This window comes from Cheilinus undulatus, linkage group 11, assembly GCF_018320785.1.
Source record: "Cheilinus undulatus linkage group 11, ASM1832078v1, whole genome shotgun sequence".
NCBI lineage: Eukaryota > Metazoa > Chordata > Actinopteri > Labriformes > Labridae > Cheilinus > Cheilinus undulatus.
Window position 1 is genome coordinate 32,040,308 of NC_054875.1, and position 19,706 is coordinate 32,060,013.

The 19,706-nt window shown below is 38.3% G+C and overlaps 1 protein-coding gene across 3 annotated transcripts in view; it reads left to right on the forward strand.

The window, feature by feature from the left end:
• si:rp71-79p20.2 (zinc finger protein 704) overlaps positions 1-19,706 on the forward strand; it is a 56,729-nt gene that overhangs the window by 27,457 nt on the left and 9,566 nt on the right. For 2 of the 3 annotated variants that reach the window (XM_041800246.1, XM_041800249.1), the window contains 6 exons: positions 4,525-4,625; positions 8,036-8,274; positions 13,080-13,180; positions 14,846-15,119; positions 16,072-16,212; positions 18,306-18,433. In XM_041800246.1, coding sequence (XP_041656180.1) covers positions 4,525-4,625; positions 8,036-8,274; positions 13,080-13,180; positions 14,846-15,119; positions 16,072-16,212; positions 18,306-18,433 — 984 coding nt within the window. The remainder of the gene's footprint in view (positions 1-4,524; positions 4,626-8,035; positions 8,275-13,079; positions 13,181-14,845; positions 15,120-16,071; positions 16,213-18,305; positions 18,434-19,706) is intronic. The other variant, XM_041800248.1, reaches the window with a different exon arrangement.

Here is a 19,706-nt window from a genome sequence, read left to right on the forward strand (position 1 = left end):
TATGCAACTATTCTTGGGTCAATCTTATATATTTTTCAACAAATTCAAGCAATAAATAATTCCATAAATAAGACCATGTGTTTTGAAAACAGTGAAATTATTTCCGAAGTAATTAATCCATTGTAGCATGAATCTGAATATGTAGGTGCAACAAGCCTTAAGCTATAAAGGAGGCGGCTGGAGTGGGGGAGGTGAGGCTGGCTACCAGCTGATCGCAGCTGGGGTATGACTTTCGTAAGGTAACGCTAGGTTTCATCAATTTTATTTGTAATGAGTTTAATAATTTTTGCTCGTGTTGCACATGTGAAGTCATTTGCTTTGTTTAAGGGCATTATCATTTTTATGTCACTCATTTTGACTGATTGGTTGAAAAACATAGTACATAAAACAGAAAAAGGAGGATTTTTGTAAACCATTATAAAAAATTGATACTTGAATGTTTGCATAATGTGCATAAAATCTCTGCTCTTGCAAAAAAATGATTTTTTTAAACCGGTATTTGACACATTTCAAGTTAAAGAAATATTGCAAATCTGTGATTTGAAAATTGCAGCAGACCATATTGGGATTTAATCTAATTTGCGATTAATTGCCCAGCCCTACCCATAATGAATGTAACAGAATGTTCATCCAATCATCCTTTTGAAAAGTTCTGCCCTTCCCAAAAAGCGATTATGGGCTGTGCCCAGATTGATGTGAAATATATCCCATGCAATAAATATCTGAAACAGTCTATCTGGCATATCAGGTTGTGGTATACCTTCCTGATTAATCAAACAAGAGATTTTTTACTGGGGAGAACATATCACCTATAGAAAAAATGGATCTGTGTTCTTGGTCAAACATGAGTTGGTATAGTGGGAGTGTTACGACAAAAGATGTGATCAAAAATATTGGTATTTGTGACTGACTAAATAAATATCAGTTTTTGCCCTAATTTTCAAAATCGGTGCATCTCTAAGATGTAACTATATGAAAAAAAAGAAGGAGGTATAATCTGGACTAGAGATTTGCCTGGGTTTGACAATACTGTACCCTGGGGTATGGCCAGGCCTGCCCACTAATTTGGCCGGGTCCCTGACAAATCCAGAGAATGGGCCCTCCCCAGTTGATCTATTGATAGTATTAATGAATGTGTGTTGGATCAGTAGCATTACCTCATTTTGGTGCTGAAAGTATGTCAAATGATGATGTTGAAATGATTTATTTGTGCCATTTTTTAACCACTTTACCACCCTTTTTTGCCACTTTTATTTGCTACTTTTCATCAATTTTGCCTAATTTTACTAATTTTACCACTTTTCAATGCCTTTACACCACCTTTTCTGCCTATTATAACCACTTTATGCAAGTTTGCCACTATCTAAACATTTCCACCAATTTTCTGCAGATTTACCTTTTTTCTAATTATCCATTTTTGCAACTGTTAATCCCTATTCACTAAATTTATGCCTGTTTTTCAATCACATTTGATTCTTTATTAAGCCAATTTAAACACATTTTGCCACATTTTAATCCCATTTTGACACCTTTGCTGCCCATTATTGCCACATTTCAGCCATTTTGCATCTTCCAAAACCCTTTCTGTCACTTTTTCTGCACCCTTTTGTCCCTCAGCAACTTCTCACCTTTTAATCCCGTTCCATTTTTCTGCAGATTTTTGCCATAACACGTTCTTGCCACTTTCTGCCTATTTTTGCCTCTGTTAACCCATTTTTGCTACTATCTATGCCCATTTTTGCAGGTTTAATTTAATTTCACTATTTGTTAAGCCACTCTTGCCCCATTTTTGCCACTTGTACTCCATTTTAACTCTGTTTTAAGAAAAGGGGTTTACATTTTTAAGAACGGCCGTGCTATAAATAGATAAGAAGTACATGTATTGCTTTGATAGGAGTGGTTATAATATTTAGGTAGTAAAATAAAGTATGACTATTGCAGCTTAACTTTACAATGGACCATGATTTTGCTGACCTCCACAGGCCTCCCATGTGCCACCCTTATCCCTCTTCATGGGCAGCCTTGGGTATGGTTATGCAGGAGGTTAATGTAGGCTACTACACCAGTATTTTTCGACAGAAAGCAATGAACTGGAATGTCAAGACTGTTAGCTGTACACGTTTCTTTTATGCCAGCAGTATGTGGCAGCCATATGCTTCTAACAGCACATAAACATTGTTATCAAATACAGTCAGACTAAACTGTAAATCACTGTCACCACAGGCAGCATGCAAAAGAGTTCATCTGTAGTGGTGACACACAAAAAGGCATCTAATTCATGGCATTTGTGCCATTTATTAGTTAACACATGTGCACACAGATAGACACAAATGCTTGCAGCAGATGTACTGAAACTGCGGTGGGGTATCATGGTTCTGCCGGGAAGCAGAGGAAGGAAAAATCTCAATGTCAGGAAATCACAGTGGGTTGGGGGTGGGGTATTAATAATGGGGTCGGCTGTGTGTTAGTATTCCTTGGTGTGTACGTAGGAGAGAAAGAGTGAGAGTGAAAAGGATATCAATAATGGAATTAGCTCTGGAATCAGCTAATAGAGTTGCTGTCTGTAGCTGTTTGTGTTTTCTGATCTGTTTCTCTAAGACACACAGCCACAGTCTATACGCTCACACACAAAGCAGACATGCATGAATTTCAGCGATATGCTGTAAGTAAACCACTTTAGGCAAACCCAATGGGACTTTACCAGGCCTCCAAAGCTCACATTTTTTACCACTAAACACATGATTTTTTTAACTCTAGGGCCGCACTAAAAACAAGTTAAACACACTGGCAAAAACAGCGTAGAAATGTTATTAGGGAAGTGAAACAGGCTCATAAATCATGAGTGTGTCCCTGGTTGGCCCTGTTTAGCACTGAAAACAAGGCTAATGACTGAAACAGGACACGGCTAATCTTGTTATCTCTTTATCTCTCGTCCAGACTGTGTGCATTTGTGTGTGCATTTATGTGCATGTGTGAGTTGTGGACATGTACATTATCTGCCTCTCCTCTGGCTATGTCCTCTGTCTAAGCAGGGGTGTTGATATTATGTTTTGCATACAGCGAATCTCTCTGAGGCATTTTATAATTGCACACAACTGTTTTGCCAACTGCCTGCAATGGTATTCTGAGTGCAGAAACATTTATGCATGCTTTTTTAGTGTGAGAAAATTGCTGTGTAGTCTCTGAGAGTTTTCTTCATATTTTTTACATTCCCTCACAATCTGTTTGCTCCACCATCCCGCACATTCCCATCAATGTGGGGACTGAGACAGTTTCTTATCCTGCTTCTGTGTTCATAAAATGTTCTTTTAAGGGCTGCAGCTTAAAAACAATGTTTTTGTTTATGTGAGCAGGTGCACTTAGGCTCACTTTCAGACTTACTTTTGTATTTGTTTTTTAAAGTGAAGAGTAAAGTTTCTGCGCTGAGTTTGAGTGAGTATGCTGAGGCTCCGAGTGGATCTCTGCCAAAGCTTAAGGCTTGGCTGAGAGAACGCCTCAAACCAGTTTACGCTGGTTGTGTAGTGAAGTCTGGGGGCGGGACAAGGACCTCTTAAAGCTGCAGACCATGTGGATCTGTGCCTCTGTCTCTCTCTATCTCTGTCTGTTTTGAATTAATACCTCTGTGCTCATGTATGTGCTCTTATTTCAAGGTTTGTTTTTTTTTTAGCATTTTTAGTGCTTCAACAGCTTACTTTTTCAGGATTTACATTGGGAGACTGAGTACACATATGTGTGTTTGCAACTTTGCTCAAGTGTGTGGGTGAATCTTGGCCCTGCCTTGTTTTTTTTCCAAATTTCACTTTCAAGGACGGTTAAGAGTGCAAAAGAAAACAGATTAAGAGAATAAGTCAGCATGAAGCACAGAAATTTCTGCTTCTTTTGCAGGGTGACACAAACATTTTTGTTGCTCTGCGACCTTTTTATTTGAAGAGTGGATGCCAATGCACAGTCTTTGGGCTCACTGTGCATGCATTAGTGAATGTGTGCTGTATGTGTGGATGCTGCTGATTCCAGAGGGCAGTATGAATGAGGTTTAAGCTGAGAGTGGACTGCTCAGCATGGGGTGTACAGAGCAGGAAGGGGGAAACAAGCGTTGTTGCACAAGCTGTGCAAAAAGCACACCGCAAAAACCTTTCACTCTAGAGGTTCCATTACAGCTTCATGAACACACACGTGCCCCTATTTATAGACATACCGTTAGACTAACAGCAAGTTACCCAAGATTTATTGTACGAGTAACGATGCATCTTTTTTATACTCTGGCCACGTCTTTCATTGTTGTTGCATCATCAGATTTCTATAAAAGCTTGATATTTTGGTCGCTACTGAGATTTATTGTTGTTTTTCAGGGGACATGGCCAGGGTTTTTACTTAGAAATAATTCCCCTTTACCTGGAAAGTCCAGAGTTTGATTTGTTCAGAGATGCCCAGGGTTATAAGTGAAGTGGAAACAATAGCATCAGTAATAATGCATGTCTCCTGACTTAATACCATAAGGTAAATCTTTCTTATTTTGTTTTGCAGGAAGCCCTCAGGTCATGCAGATAAGGAGGTGATGGCTGCCACCGTCCTGACCTCACTGTCCACATCCCCTTTGGTGCTCAACCCTTCCTCTGCGGCCACAGGTAACAGCCTCAAATCCATGCTGCAAACAGACTCATCCATTGTAACAAACCACTCAAGGTCACTCTCTTTACATTCACTTGTAAACAACTAACAAAAGAGTCTAGAATTGTTATTAGCACTATTCCCTTATGTCACATGCTTACCCAAGTCCTACCCTCACTGCCATTTGCTCAGCCTTGACCCAATCACCACAGCTCCATTTACTGTTTTCACCACTCCGGTGGCCATCACCATGCCAACACTGCCAGACGGTCAAAGTCCAACCTTTTTTTTTTTAAGCTTAGCTTTAAACCACTGCTTTTGCTCCCAGCAAAGATAACAAGTAACAATTCACATCCCATGTCACCTTGTTTGACACTGCTGTAACATGAGGACAGCGTGGAGAGAAATGTATAGCAAAGTGCATTTTCTTCTTCAGAGGGAGGATACTGTGGGTTTGGGAGCGGCTTAGCTTGATGCAGAGTGTACTAAACTCTAAGTGTTGCAGAGAAGGGATGTTGATTGATGTCTGTGATTTATCACAGTTTGGTCAAGCCTTACAAAAATGTCTTTGTATGCCTTTAAAGTGTTTTGGAGTTCCTTTAGATTCTCTATCCGCCTCACCTCCTCCAATCCCCGTGTATTCCAAGCTTAAAGATTAAAACCATCAATCAATCTGTATGACTTATGTAGCTTGGCATTAAAATATGTTTCTGGGATATTACACAATTTCACATATTGTATCTTTTAGGAGATGAAATTGGTCTGGCCATACTGGGATTTGCCTCTCTCTTATGGGGGTGAAACATGGTCCACCACAGAGCCTAAGTAATTTGGTTACAGTAATCCTAAAAAACTGATCTTTGTTACGTTTCATATGAACTCAGATTCACCCATTGGCGTTTCTATGGGAGACGGTTGTCAGTAGGTATACTCTAATTCCTGACATACATGATATTAGGCTTTTCTTCCATGTTGGGGTTTAGGTTTTATCTTTAACCAGGTTTTGCCACATTGAAAGTCCGATCAAGCAGGTGCAATTTTCAAATCCTATAGATACGGTGTTGTTGGATTGGTCAAAAGGCCAGAGTGCATAGAAAAGGTTTGTGGGTCAAGGCTTTTCCAGGAAATTAAAGATGTGTCAGGCTTAATGGCCAGTCTGTAGCCAGATGAAAATGTTAGGATGGTAAAGTATCCACTACATGTTAGATATTAAAGATATTAGAAAAAGTTAAGGTATTAAACAGGCTGTCATTGTTTAGGGCTTTTGAGAGATTTTACGTTTTCATTTTCCTAACATAGTGAGGATTTGGGTCAGGATTGTCATGCATACTATCCCAATCATAGATATGTACACATAGATGCTGCCTTGGATACTATTGCTCACAGAAGGCATACATTTATGTCTATTGTGTAGAGGTTAGCTGCAGTTCATAATGACTGTAAGTCAATGACTGCGGGGGAGTCTGTCCACAATTAAAGTATTCAGAAATTGCTGATTAAGTCCATTTTATGTTTGTTTTGCCCCCCCCCAAAAAAATTGAAAATAAAAAATAAACAAAAAAAATTCCTAGTAATTGATAAGATAATAATTAAATGATCATATTCTGTACATTTAAAGTAGCCTTTGCAATAATCAAATGGAAGGACTATTGCAAAGGCTGTTTGTTCTATAGAGAATTGCAGTCATCTTGCATTAGAAGAATCATTTCTGTATGAAAACCTGCATTTTTAAAATTTTAATCAAGTATCCTGAATCTTAAATAAACCATCAGACATTTGTGAAAAAAACAAACTGTTTGAAAATCAATTTATATTTCAGCTAGTTATGAATATTTGAAATGTGAATAGACCTCCTGCTGTCACAGACTTGTGAACATTTCAAGCTGGGACCCCCAGCTTGGGTCATCGTCTTGATGGAAAATAACTGTTCTCCCAAACTGTAGTTCTCCTGAAGACAGAATAAGATTGTCCTCCAGGATTTTCCTATATTTTACCTCATTCATTTTACCCTCTACCTTTTCAAGCCTTCCAGGGCCACCAGCATGCTTCACAGTAGGGATGGTGTGTTTGTGGTGATATGCCAGGAAGCATCATTTTGGTCTCAGCAGACAAAAGTAGTTTCTTCCATTTGACCATGGAGTCTCCTCTATGCCTTTTGGCAAACTCTAGTCCAGATTCAATCTGAGTTTTCTTTAACGGTGTCTTTCTCTTTGCCACTCTCCAATAAAGTTTTGACTAGTAAAGAACCTGGGCAATAGTTGTTGTATGCAGAGTCTCTCCCATCTCAGCTCAGAGTAGTCATAGGTGTTTTAGTGGCTTCTCTCACTAGTCTACTTGCATGGTCACTCAGTTTGTGAGGGCCAAGGTTATGATAGCTTTGGATTTTTCATTAGTTACCTCCACCAAGGAGGCTATGTGATCGGCAGGGTTTGTTAGTTTGTTAGTTAGTTTGTTAGCAACACAACTCAGGAAGTTATGGACCTATTTTGATGAAATTTTCAGGAAATGTCAGAAATGGCATAAGGAAGAACTGATTAGATTTTGGGAGTGATCTGAATCACCATCTGGATCCAGGAATTTTTTTAAAGGATTCTGTACTGTTGGGAGATAGGGCTAATGGTGGAGGTCTGCACTCTCTGAGTGCTTTTCCTAATTTTTATTTTTATTTGGTTTTCACTTTCTATGTCCAATTTCAATTAAGTTTTAATCAGTTTTTACTGCTGGTTTGTTTAGTTTTTATTTTGCAAAAATGCTTCGTTTTAGTTTAGTTTTTATTAGCATTAGTGTTGGTTTTAGTTTTTTTCTGATACATGTCAAGGTTAAGTGAACATTATACATTTTTCAAAACACATTTGAACAGTTTACTCTTCACTTATCATTTATTTATTGAAAGATGGTGTTTGAATACAACTCCAGACATAAAACTACCACTGTTTGAAGTCTTAACCAATCAATTCTGGCAATTTTACTCTCCCAATACTTGGGTGTAGGTGCCAGTCTGTATGGTTGTGTCAAAGACTAAAACTAAGGGTATTTTGTCTCTTTTCATTTTATTTTACTTCGATTAGTTTTATAGGCACACTATACAGTGTCAGTTTTTCTTTTGGTTCAAGCTTAGTTTTTATTTAGTTCCAGTTAACTGAAACGATTTTTGAATTATAGTTTTAGTTATTTAGTTAGTTTAAGTTAACTATAATAACCTTGGTGAGGATGGCCTGATCTAAACAGATTTACACATCTGCCCTATTCATTTCATTTCATTTCTTGATGATGGATTTAACTGAACTCCAGGGGATGTTCTGTGCCTTGGAATGTTTTTTTGTATCCATCCCCTGTCTTGAAACTTTTCAGTAACCTTTTCAATGAAGTGCTTTTTAAATGAAATTTCAATCCTATCTTTAATTGTGTTTTTTCTTAAATTTTACAGTCCCAGAGTCAGCTAGCAGGGCGTGGAAAGAGGTGCTATCAGCCAGCTACAGCAGTTCAACTAGCGGCAACTGGAGCTGGGATGCCAGCGACCAGTCAGTGCCCTCCACGCCGTCCCCACCTCTTTCCAACGATGCCAACAAGAACTTCTTGCTCTCGTCCCAGTGTGATGATGTCAATGAGGATGTCACAGAGAGCACACACTTCATGTTTGAGGACCCCATACCTCGGAAGCGAAAGGTAAAGATGAACTTCTAAGCACTGCTGGGAGAGACCTCTGAAAACCCTCTAGAATCATTCAGAAAATGTAAGCACCAGGCAGTTAAAATGCACTGATGTAAGGCCTGTCCCTGTCTGCTTATGTGGATGATGGATTATGCTCTCTTTCATTTTTCTCCCTCCTATATAGAAACAGTACATTACCTTAAGTGTTGTCCTTGTGAAGATTCTGTCTCATCCATTTTAAGTCTATTCAGGGGGAAAAAGGTGGGGAGATTCAGTAAGAATATAGGAAGGCTGAAGATTGAACAGGTGGGGGAATCAAAAAGTTCAAAGGATGCATGAAAATTAGGACCTTCACACTCAGGGGGTGTAGAGGAGGAGAGGGGAGTCAAGACAAAACAGCAAGCACAGGAGAAATGAATCTCAGTATTTCCTCCAGCCATACAGGGACAGAGGACAGCTCATATACTGTACAGTATGTGGGAGTTTGCAATTCAATCTCCCCTGAGTGGGGCTGCAGTGAAGACTACTGAGCTGCCAAATATATAAAAGCATAAAGACTCTGAGGACTATGCTGCCAGAGACCAGTGCCATACCATAGATAAGCAGACAGGAAATTAAGGAGGATGACACTGGGGGAATACACACACACGCAAACACACACACGAGTTGTCAGGAAAAGGGCTAAAACGTGAGCTAGCTCTGTGTCGCAATATAGCTGACGCCAACTCCAGAGGTCTAAGCCCTCTATGAGCAGCTGCCCCTTGGATTGAAGGCAGTTTGATTTTGTGCAGGCAGTGGGTTAAGAGGATTATCAAAACATGGCAATCACCAGTCTTACTGTAACGGTGTTAAGATGCAAGGAAAACGCTTAGGGAATTAAGTGATTTGTGATTGTTTGTGGGATTAATGACTAGCTTTGCTGTGTCACTTTTATTAGGAGGGTTGTTTTAAAAGCACGGTGGGAAATGAGCATAAATCCAGCAAAAGTTAAGCAGTTGATTTTTTTATGTGTTAATTTATAGTGGAAATGGCTGTAAGTGTGCAGCACTGGAGTCTAAGTCAAAATTGCCCCAAGGCACTATATTTTATAGTTTTGTAAACTATCTTACATCAGTGCTACTGTATGTTAAAATGGACTTCAAAAGGGCTTCTTAGACTCATTCTGTTGTACTGCATTGAGGCCAAAATACCCCTCCATGGAGCTGACATAATGTGCTGGTGACATAATTTGAAGCCGAGACATGCACAGCAGTGAGCTGGCTCAATGGGACAGGAATTTAGTGCAACTAGAGATGCAACAATATTAAAATTACAGTTATTAATATTATCACTGTTTTTCTGAAAATCTTTAAAGGTGCTGGTTCATCATCTCAAATCATTTCATCAAGTTTTGATATTTAAAACACTATAAATCAGTCACAGAGACTGAGAGAGAAATCTTTTTCTTTGAATAAACATTAAAAATAACCATATAAACCTTATCAAATGTGCATTAACAAAGGTACTTCGTTAATAAGGTTGCCAAAATGTAATTCTTTGTTGATACCACATGTTTTAAATGACATATCATCGATTATTTTTTATGTTTGATAGGACAGAAAAGCACCGGCTACCAAAGAGATATAAGTTATATTTTAGATCTAAAGCCCCCTTATTGATTGGAGTCCTTATCATTACCTTTATTGATGCTTTTCTTTTGTTTGGTGCAAAAACACACAACTATCCATTTTAACAGATGTGGTGTAAAATGAGTAGATTTTGAGTTATAAAGTTAAAAAAGTCACCATTCCGTCTCATAGCTATATTACATTACAGAAAAGCATGTACATTTATTGTCCTCACAACTGGATGTGTTCAGTTTTTTTGTCAAAAAACTGAACACATCATGACATTTTATACACATTCTGCCACAATCACATAATCCAGCTTAAACAAGTGAGAGCATACTACTCCTACAGTCTAGGTCTGTTTAGGGTTTTTTTGTCAAGCTGTCTGTCAATGGTAGGCTACTGCATTTTTGGTTCAATGTGATTCATAATGCCGATGTGTTTTGAGCTTATGAATTGATTAACCTATGGCTACTTGTCTGTCTGTGTCTCTGTACTCAGACAGTCACAGTAAGTGGTACAAAGAACCTACAGAACAATAATGTCCACAGCAAAAAGGATTTTGTGCAGATTTGAAGCTGGCAGTCACTGTTATGGAAAATGTTAAGCATGTATTTTTAGTTTTAATTACATTTTCTCTGCTATGCTAATCTGGTGGGAAACTGCAAGGAAATGCATTTGTGAACAGAGCTATCAGCTATTATGTCGCATCTTATCTTTTTTATATCAAATGGCAAATTAAAACAAAGTACCCAGAAAAACAAATTGACGATTTGAAAAAAATGTATTTGTTGTATTTTAACTATGAAGTTTGAAACCATGGTCAATATGTTATAATTGATGCAGGGTTAATGACCAATACTGCAGCAAGACAGCAGGAGGAGCTATCTTATGTTATCATATTGTATCATATCGTAAAGTATCTACTTGTACAGTATCTAATTATGTAGTATTATGGCTTGTCATGTCACATTACATCATATGAGACTCAGTTGTATTGTCTCTTAACCCACTGTACCAGTCATATCATACTATGCCATTATTAATCTAATCATACTGTATCAGGCCAAATTTTCTCTGACTATACTGTATCTAACTAAATGTATTTTTTCATTCTATATCATTTTTTCGTATTGCAGTGTAACAGCATATTGCTTTTGGAATCAGATGAAGAGAAGTAGTTCAGTGGAACAGTAACGCAAGATAGAGTTAACACAACCATTGATAAAAACCTGTTCTACTCTCACCTCTTTGGCTTTGTTTCCCTTTTCTGTTTCTCCTGCTCCCTCCCTTCTTTCTCTACACTCTTTTGAAAGGTAATGAGAGTACGCACCCACTGTCTCTTTGATTAGTAGTGATGCAGGCTCCTGCCTGCTCATGGGACAGCTGCCAGCCCCTGTTATGCAAAAAAAAAAGAATGAATTGAAACACCTCCTCCACCTATCCATCCATCTTCTTGTGACTTGCTTAAAAAATGAGTTAACCTTGGCTTTGTATTGACTCAGATTTAAGGAGGATCAGATATAATTCATATTTTAAATGCTACTTTTGTGATGTGGGATTAAAAGTAGGTCAGTGTGCTTAAAATGTATGGATGTTTTATTGTGTTTTTGACAGGAGGCTTAAATGTTGTGTTAAGCACTGGGGGCACCCCCAGGCTGCTCCCTTTCAAAAAAACCTATTTCCGGTTAGATAGATTACTGCTGCAGCTCGCAGCAGGCACAGACAGCAGGAGGAGATCCAAATAATACATTTACTCTGCTCATCAATCTGTCAGTGAAAATGAAAGTATTGACACAACGTTGTGCAATTTTATCTCTGTCCTTTTCAGTCTCCATCCTTCTCCTTTACCTCATCCATGTCTGAACATGTCACATATCTGGTTTCTATTTTTATAGGCTTGGTGCTCTAATGGCTCTCTAATGAGGTGTAGTGTTTGGACCCTTGTAGAGTGGCATTCAATCCTCCATGAAGGCCTTTCTATTTAGGCTGCCAGTGAGATTTAAAAGGGATGACATGAAAATGAATGCTGCATAAAAATTTATTTCCCGTGAAACACTCACCAGTGTTCTAAAGATGAAAGCTGATATTCTCTTTCTTGTTAAAGGTACAATGTGAAGAGTTTTTACGCTGAAGAATAGCCTTAACCTATGCCACATGTATTTTTAGTTGCTTAATTGCATTATCTCTAATATTTCCAACAGTTTTCAAAGCCAGAAAAATCTTAAATTCTGATAGCTGTAACAGAAGAACATGGCTGGTTGGTCATTTAGATTTCATTTTTTGTTAAAAGTTGTGCTGTTATAATTCTCTATCCATGCTCATAACAGTTGTTAGCAGTGATGCTACAAACTTTGTTTGCTAACTGACATAAAAGACTGCTAAAATGAAGAAAAAAAGAGACGAAGGAAGAAGAAAAATCAATAAGAAGACAAAAACCACACGTGTATTGTTACAACAGAGACAGCCACATAAGGAAGCAGGAAGTGCTACTGGGTGCTGCCGCTCTGTTGCTGTATCTAATTTAAGTTTTGTGCGGCATATTTACGTTGGGCAGCGATTGTTCTCGGCCAAAGCGAGTCCCCCTGCCCCTCTCTCTGGGGATAGGCCCTATGCACTGTGCGGGGTCTGTGCATAGAGAGGGCCAGGCCCTTGGTGCCATCTTTGTTGATGTTTTGATTGAGAGCCCCCTGGCATCTGCATTAATGACTTTATTTTACATTTAAGAATGTAGCTGATAACCAAATTTGGTAAAGATCATCTCATCTGATGTTACCTTGAAACATTTTTTCTGAGACTCAGTGTTGCTTTAGTGATGACGCTTTCGACTGACCAAATCTGCTCAGCTGTTGTTTGACTCTTACTGTCTTACTTAATAGCAGTTAGCTCTTATGTTGTTGTTCTTCTTCTTCTTGCACTGTTATTGCTAATTTGCACATCTTCTCACTATACTTTGCATTTTTTGGTAATAATTTCTATTTTGATATGAGCTCCAGACTGATTATATTGCCAGTTGTGTGTATAATGTTCTTTATATTGTGTTATTTTTTGTGTCTGACATTTAGACTTTTTAATCAGGTCTTATTTCACTGCTGATATTGTCCTTGTTTATGTTGTCTTTTGTGTTCTCCTGCTACAAAACTTATTTCCTCTTACGATAAAGAGAATCTGAATCTTACTCATAATGGTTTTGTGGTGAATTGTAATTTTCAGAACTCCATGAAGGTGATGTTCAAGTGCTTGTGGAAGAACTGTGAAAAGGTCCTCAGCACCTCCTCAGGGATCCAGCGACACATCCGCACCGTCCACCTGGGGTGAGTCAGCGGTCATTAGTCAAAAAACGGTTCAAGCTGTCCCATTATGGTTACATTATGAAACTATTATCACAATCTTTTTTTCTATCATTTAAAATGTTTCTAAAGACATTTAAAATCTATTTTGAATTTAGAACATTTAAAATTCTTGTCCTCATACTTTCCTTTGGATAAACTCTGACTTGTTTGTTTGTTATTCATGTAGACATATCTTAGCTGAACCACTACACACTCCCACACACTAATAGCCAGAAGGCAGAGTGATGATCCGTGTGAGTCACACTGATGATCTTTATTATGACACTGATGTAGTTTTAAAGTTTGTTTTCATATTGATCTTCTTTGTTAAAGCAGATTGAAACACGACATACATTTGTTTTATAGAAGCAGGCTTTTTTAATGCTGTGGGGCGACCTTCACTTTGTAGGTGTCTGTGAAGTAATCTTTATTACACCTTCAGAGAATCTGTGTCAAACCTTTACATGATGTGGTAAGACGAGAATAGTGACACACATCTGACTTTTTACAGCCTGGACGCCGTCCAACAGCGTGCTTTTATATCAGAATTAGAGCGCTTGTAAATTAGTCTGAGCTCATGTGCATCTATGCTTATAGATATGTTGTCAGTTAAGATGATAGAAGTTATTAACACGGTTTAAAGCATTCCTGTGATACATTCCTTTAGCTTACAGTGCTTTAAAGACTAAATACTGATGTCGAAATTAAAGGTGATACCTTAGTCACATTATGTTTTTTTAAATTATTTTTTTAACTCCATGCAGCATATACTTCAGACAGCATCGTCTATTATTCTTGGAAACCTTAAAACAACAGAAAAAATGCATTGTTGATATTTAATTTCTTGATGCTGATATAAAAGAGCCAGTGGTTTGAGAATCGTGTTTATATTTCTTGTAAGAGCAGAGAGAGGGAGCTGGTGCAACTTTTACACCACACATCAGTTTCACCTCATACAGTTTTTGATTGAAGAGTCATCCTGTGTGTCTTCATTATTGACATTTCACAGCATGTTTGCAGCACATTGGCTTTTACTGCCCCCTGCTGCTGAGCAGAGAAACAAGTTCCTGTATTTTCTGTGCTTTAGCTGACAAACAGCTGTTTTCATTTTATAACTTCACAGGCAAAAGATCATACCTTAAGAGCCATTAGATCCAAAGACAGCCTTTTAAAGTATTTGTCTTTTTAACAGCGTTTAAAAGAATTTGTTTGTTCACAGCTCATCATAAAAGCATACATATTTTGTAGAAATGAGCAGAATTAGTTGGTGCATTTTTGACATTTCTGACTCAAGTCACCAAAATATTGGTCAAAGATAAGAGGGAAGACTCAAAACGCTTTTAAACTTGTGACATGGGCATTATCTGGCGCCTTAGTTATGTAAATGAAATAAAGTGAAAGGGAACAACTCTATTTAATTTGGCCGACAGAGGGTAAGACCATGCAATATTAAAGTTTCTGTAATCAGCCAAATTTATGAAAGAGTTGCAACATTAAAGTTTGTTTTTCAAAGGGAGCTTTTAACAAAGTTAAAGAGACCCAATGGTCATTATTCACACCTATAAAGTTAATCTGGCTCAAAACTTAATTATATCAGCTGAAGAAGAAGCAGAACCTTTGTTGAGTGTTTTTTTTCCTCTCCTGCAGGCGAAACAGTGACTCGGATTACAGCGACGGAGAGGAGGACTTCTACTACTCAGAGATCGAGGTCAACATGGACAGCTTGACGGAGGGCTTGTCCAGCCTCACACCCACCTCCCCCACCACGGCCGGACCCCCGCCCGTCTTTCCTCCACCGCTCACCAACGTCCCTCATTCTGAACACATCAACATGAACGGTTCGCAGAGCCACGCGCCCACACTGCTCAGCCAGTCCGCTCCATCCACGCTCTGCCACATCCGCACTGACCACGCCTACCAGGTAACACACACGCACTCACACACCTGGCCATAAAACACACTCACACAGACATACAAACAAAACTTTTCCTTTTGAGAAGCGGTGCCTCTGCAGATAAATAATAATAAAACATTAGTTGGTGTGTTTCCAAGCCCCAAAGTTTCAGATTTTTCGATCTTGTTGAATGTGCAGAGGCTGTTTGTGAGATGAGTGTGGGAAAAAGCTGTAGGGTTAGGCTGAATTACTTAACTCCTACACCAGTGTGGGAGTTTATGTGAGGGAGAGAAAGAAAACCAAACTTTCTTCAAGGCACTCACACAAGGTCACACCGAGAATGGAGTCTGAATATTTTTCTAGTCAAACAAGTTTAGTCATAACATTTAATCAAGCTTAAAATCCAACTTTTTATTTGAACTGTTTGATCTTCTCTGCTGCTGCTTCTGTTTCTTTTTCTTCTTCTTTTCCTTGTAAATATATGGATTCATGTGTGCGCTTCACTTATATGCCTTTGGAGGGGAAAAAGTTTTTTTCAACCTAGATGGAAAATCAGTCTTTTACAGTGGTTTATAAAGTATTGAACTTAGTTGCCATGACAACATTAATTGCACATAAAAATAGATGTACAGTTTGCATCCAAGGTGAAACTGCAATAACTATTTGATTTATTTCCTCTTTATTCCACTGTAATTCAGTACTGCTAACTACATGGTTTTTAGGCTTTTCTTTATACTCGCTTGGAAGCTTCTCAGTACCAAATTCTACAACAGCCAGCCAGTTTTGTTCCTCTAAATTTCTTTAAATTATTCTTTCATTTTATGGCAAGCATGTTTTTCTTTCCCAGAGTTGAAGTTAGGTTGATTTTTGATTTTCATTCATTTTTTTCTCCTCACATTTTCTGTCTGCTCTTTTCCTCCCCTGTTTCTTTCTCTCTTGTTCTCCTCTGGCTTCTGTGGGGTGCTTGTCCATGTTCCAGGCAACTGCCCCAGTGAGTATCCCAGTGAGTCCTGATTTGGCTGAGTTAGGCAGTGGTAATGGGACCAGGCCTGGAATTGGGACTGGGAATGGCATCAGTGTGTCGTGGCAGTCCCCTCCTGTCATTTTCAAAGGCGCTCCGGTGAGTGAGGCTTTGTCTCACGCCTTTTTTTCTTAATCTAAGCTTTGATCCTGCTGTTTCTACTCGCTGCCTTTGTTTCCTTGATTTTTCACCCCCTTGCATCCTCATTCCAATTTTCTGTTTATAGACAGAGGCACCTGATTTTCTTTTTAAGAATAACTCATACAAAAGAACAAATTTAAAGTGCTTGACATGCACTGTATGGACAAAAGTATTTGGCCACACCTGTTTATTTTAATTCAAGTGTTTCAATCAGGACTGTTGCCACAGGTGTATAAATAAAGCACCTAGCCATGCATTCCTTATTTGCAAGATAAAAATGGGTCGTTCCATAGAGCTGAGTGACATCAAGCGTGGTATTGTGATGGGTTCAACCTTTGCAATAAGACAGTTTGTGAAGTTGTATCCCTGCTGGATATTCCAAGGTCAACTGCAAGGTTTTTTTTTTTTTTTTTTTAATAAGAAAGTGGAAGCACTTAGGAACAACAGCGGCTCAGTCATGAAGCGGAAGATGATGTAAAATTACAGATCAGGTTAAACAGCTGCTGAGGCGTATGGTAGGTATAAGTCACCAAGGCTCTCCATAGCTGAAGAGTTCAGAACTTTCACTGGCGTTAATGTAAGCACAAAAATCGTGCTTAAGCAGTGAAGATGAATCCTAATACCAAGACATTTTGGACAATGCTATGCTTCCAACTTTGTGGCAACAGTTTGAGGGAGGCTCTTTTTCTGTTCAGCATGACTGCACCCCTGTGCACAAAGCAAGGACTAGCAAGACATGAGTTCAGTGTAGAAGAACTTGACTGTCCTGTACAAAGTCCTGACATCAACCCATCAAGCAACCAGCTATTGTGCCTGTCCTCATATATGCTCTTCAGAATGAATGGGCAAGAATTCCCACAGAAACACTCCAAATTCCTATGGAAAACCTTGTAAGAAGAGTGTAAGCTGTTATAGCTGCAAAAGAGGGGCAACTGGATATTAAAGTATATGTGTTTGAACACAATGTCATTACAGTCCCTGTTGGCATAATGGTCATGTGCTTTTTACTTTTGTCCTTATAGTGTGCATTCAAGATAAAACACCTAAAAACAAAAGCGTACACAAGGACAGCATTAAATATGAGCCATGATTAAGTTCCCCATAGGGTGTATCCAATCATATAGCAAAAATATATCAGTTTACACTTTTTAATAAAAACTTCAAACTACAACATCTTGACGACATTGGAAATGAGGGAAACCTTAATGTCCTTTCGAGAATGAATAAAGGTTTGAATGAATAAATGAACAACAAAAACATATTTTTGTAAAAGATACCATAATGTGGGAATGACAGGGTGGGCTCATGGGAGAGCCAGGAGACAGTCACAGCACCTAAGGGATCCAGAGGGTGCATATTGCATCTTAAAGGCACAGCAGACATCCAGAGGCACAGAACTGTTGAAAGATTAACAAGCCAATAAAAGGATCTGAAAATCAATAATGAAACTGGCAGGCAACCACAGCAGGGACATGAAAAACACATGTAATGTGAGCTCAGCGGTTGTAGAAAAACACGTAAAGATGATTTTTATATCAGTGGTACTGAGCTGTGGATTTAATATAGGGCAGACCAGAGAGAATTAATGCACAATTGTCTCACCAGTGACTGATCTGTCCGCGTTGGGCATGGCAGGACAATTAGTCACAATCCTGTATTGAAGTGATTTTGTTAAAACTCTTACAGACATATAAAATTCATTGCATTGTATGGCACCTACTCTGATGATAAACCCTAACCTGCACCGGCTATGGGTTTCACCAGCTCTATAAAAATGTGTTGCACATTTCTGTATTTTTAGTGAAGAGGTTTTAGCCAAGCTTTCTGAGATTGTTAGGAGACTGGTTCTTATCGGTATAACTTTAGTTTAAACAGTGATACTATGTTTGATGACTTTTCACACAGGTCCAGAATCTAAGTATTAAGACGTTATACTGGTCATAAGACTATATTATAACGTTGAGTTGTATCACTGTTGTTTTATCATTGTTATCAATTGTTGTATCAATGTAATAATTGACAGTCCACTGACGATGCCTTAACACCATCAGGGTCCTGTGACTCATGTGCGGACAGTCAGCATTGGTGAGAAGAGACAGCCTGCAGCCAGCACGCACACCACTGTCAACAAGAACCATGCAGTAACAACACAGGCTGCTAAAGCAACACCAGGAACCAGGTATGCTGCAGCATTAAGCTGGTTTAGAATCCCTCAGTTATTGTGGTCAAATCAAGACAGTGAGCCTAGTTTTGCTTCAGCCATGATCAAAAATGAGGGTCTGGGCATCATCCAAAACATTCCTGATTCATTCTTCTCTCTTCCTTTGTTTGACATATCACTGCAAATAAACACAAGCTGTTTTCTTTTGGGACTGTTGTTTTGTCAGTGACAAAAAGGTCAATTACAGATACAAATTGCTCTGAATTCTTAGCTTTAAGGGCTAATCCTATTCATGAACCAACAAAATATTGGCCATTACCTTTCTGATAAGGATTCCAGAATTTCCCCTCTGGGGATCAATAAAGTCTTATCTTATTCATCACTTTAGTCATTTTCAAGCTGGATTTTGCATTGCTGTTTCCAGCTCATATTTGTGAAGATTTGCTACTTTAGCTGGTTTAAAATGAGGCGTAATTTATCACTCTTACGACCAGATTTTTCAGGGTTTGTATTTCCTAATCTGGCATTTGCCTCTGGGAATTTCTGGATAACTGCATATTTTTCTTCTTGTGATAAATTGATGCAAAATTATTCATTACTTGACACCCTAAAGTGGTCATTGTAGTGCAGATTTCATTTCATCATAACAAGTTTGTGGCATTTACCATTTACCATTTACTATTACCATTTGTGGCATTTTTATTTATTTAAAGGCTAAAATATTTTAGTAAATGAGAGTACTAAATGGAAGTATTTCCACAGTGATGCAGGTTGGATATGCTCACATTAGGGCAATGCTGAAGCAAAATTGTCTTCCCTACCCGGTCCTCCACTGGCCTGCTCTCACATTGCTCCAGGCTTGATAGAATCTGTTAATTTTTTAGCAAAAAAGTAAAATTTTGATTAAAAAAAGATTTTTAAAGATTATAAGCTGTATACTTACATGAAAAGAAAATCAGAATTTCAGAGTGAAAAAAGTTGGACATTACGAGAAAAATATGTAAAATTCAGGTTAAAACATCTTAAATTTTGACATCAGAAAGTATGTTTTGAAAAGTATGTATGATTTTAAAATTGTACATTTACAACAGTGTAAAGTCAAAAATGAACAAGAAACCAAACTGAAAACAGGGTTTGATTCTGGACGTAATCATCTTAAAAATTCTTTGTTTTGGCTCACATACATTTACTACTTTTACAGTCAAAATTTCTATTTTCTTCTCGCCTATTACTTTTTTAAACTTGTGAATTTTGGGTTTCCTTTTTTTCTAGAGTGGCACTAAAACAGACA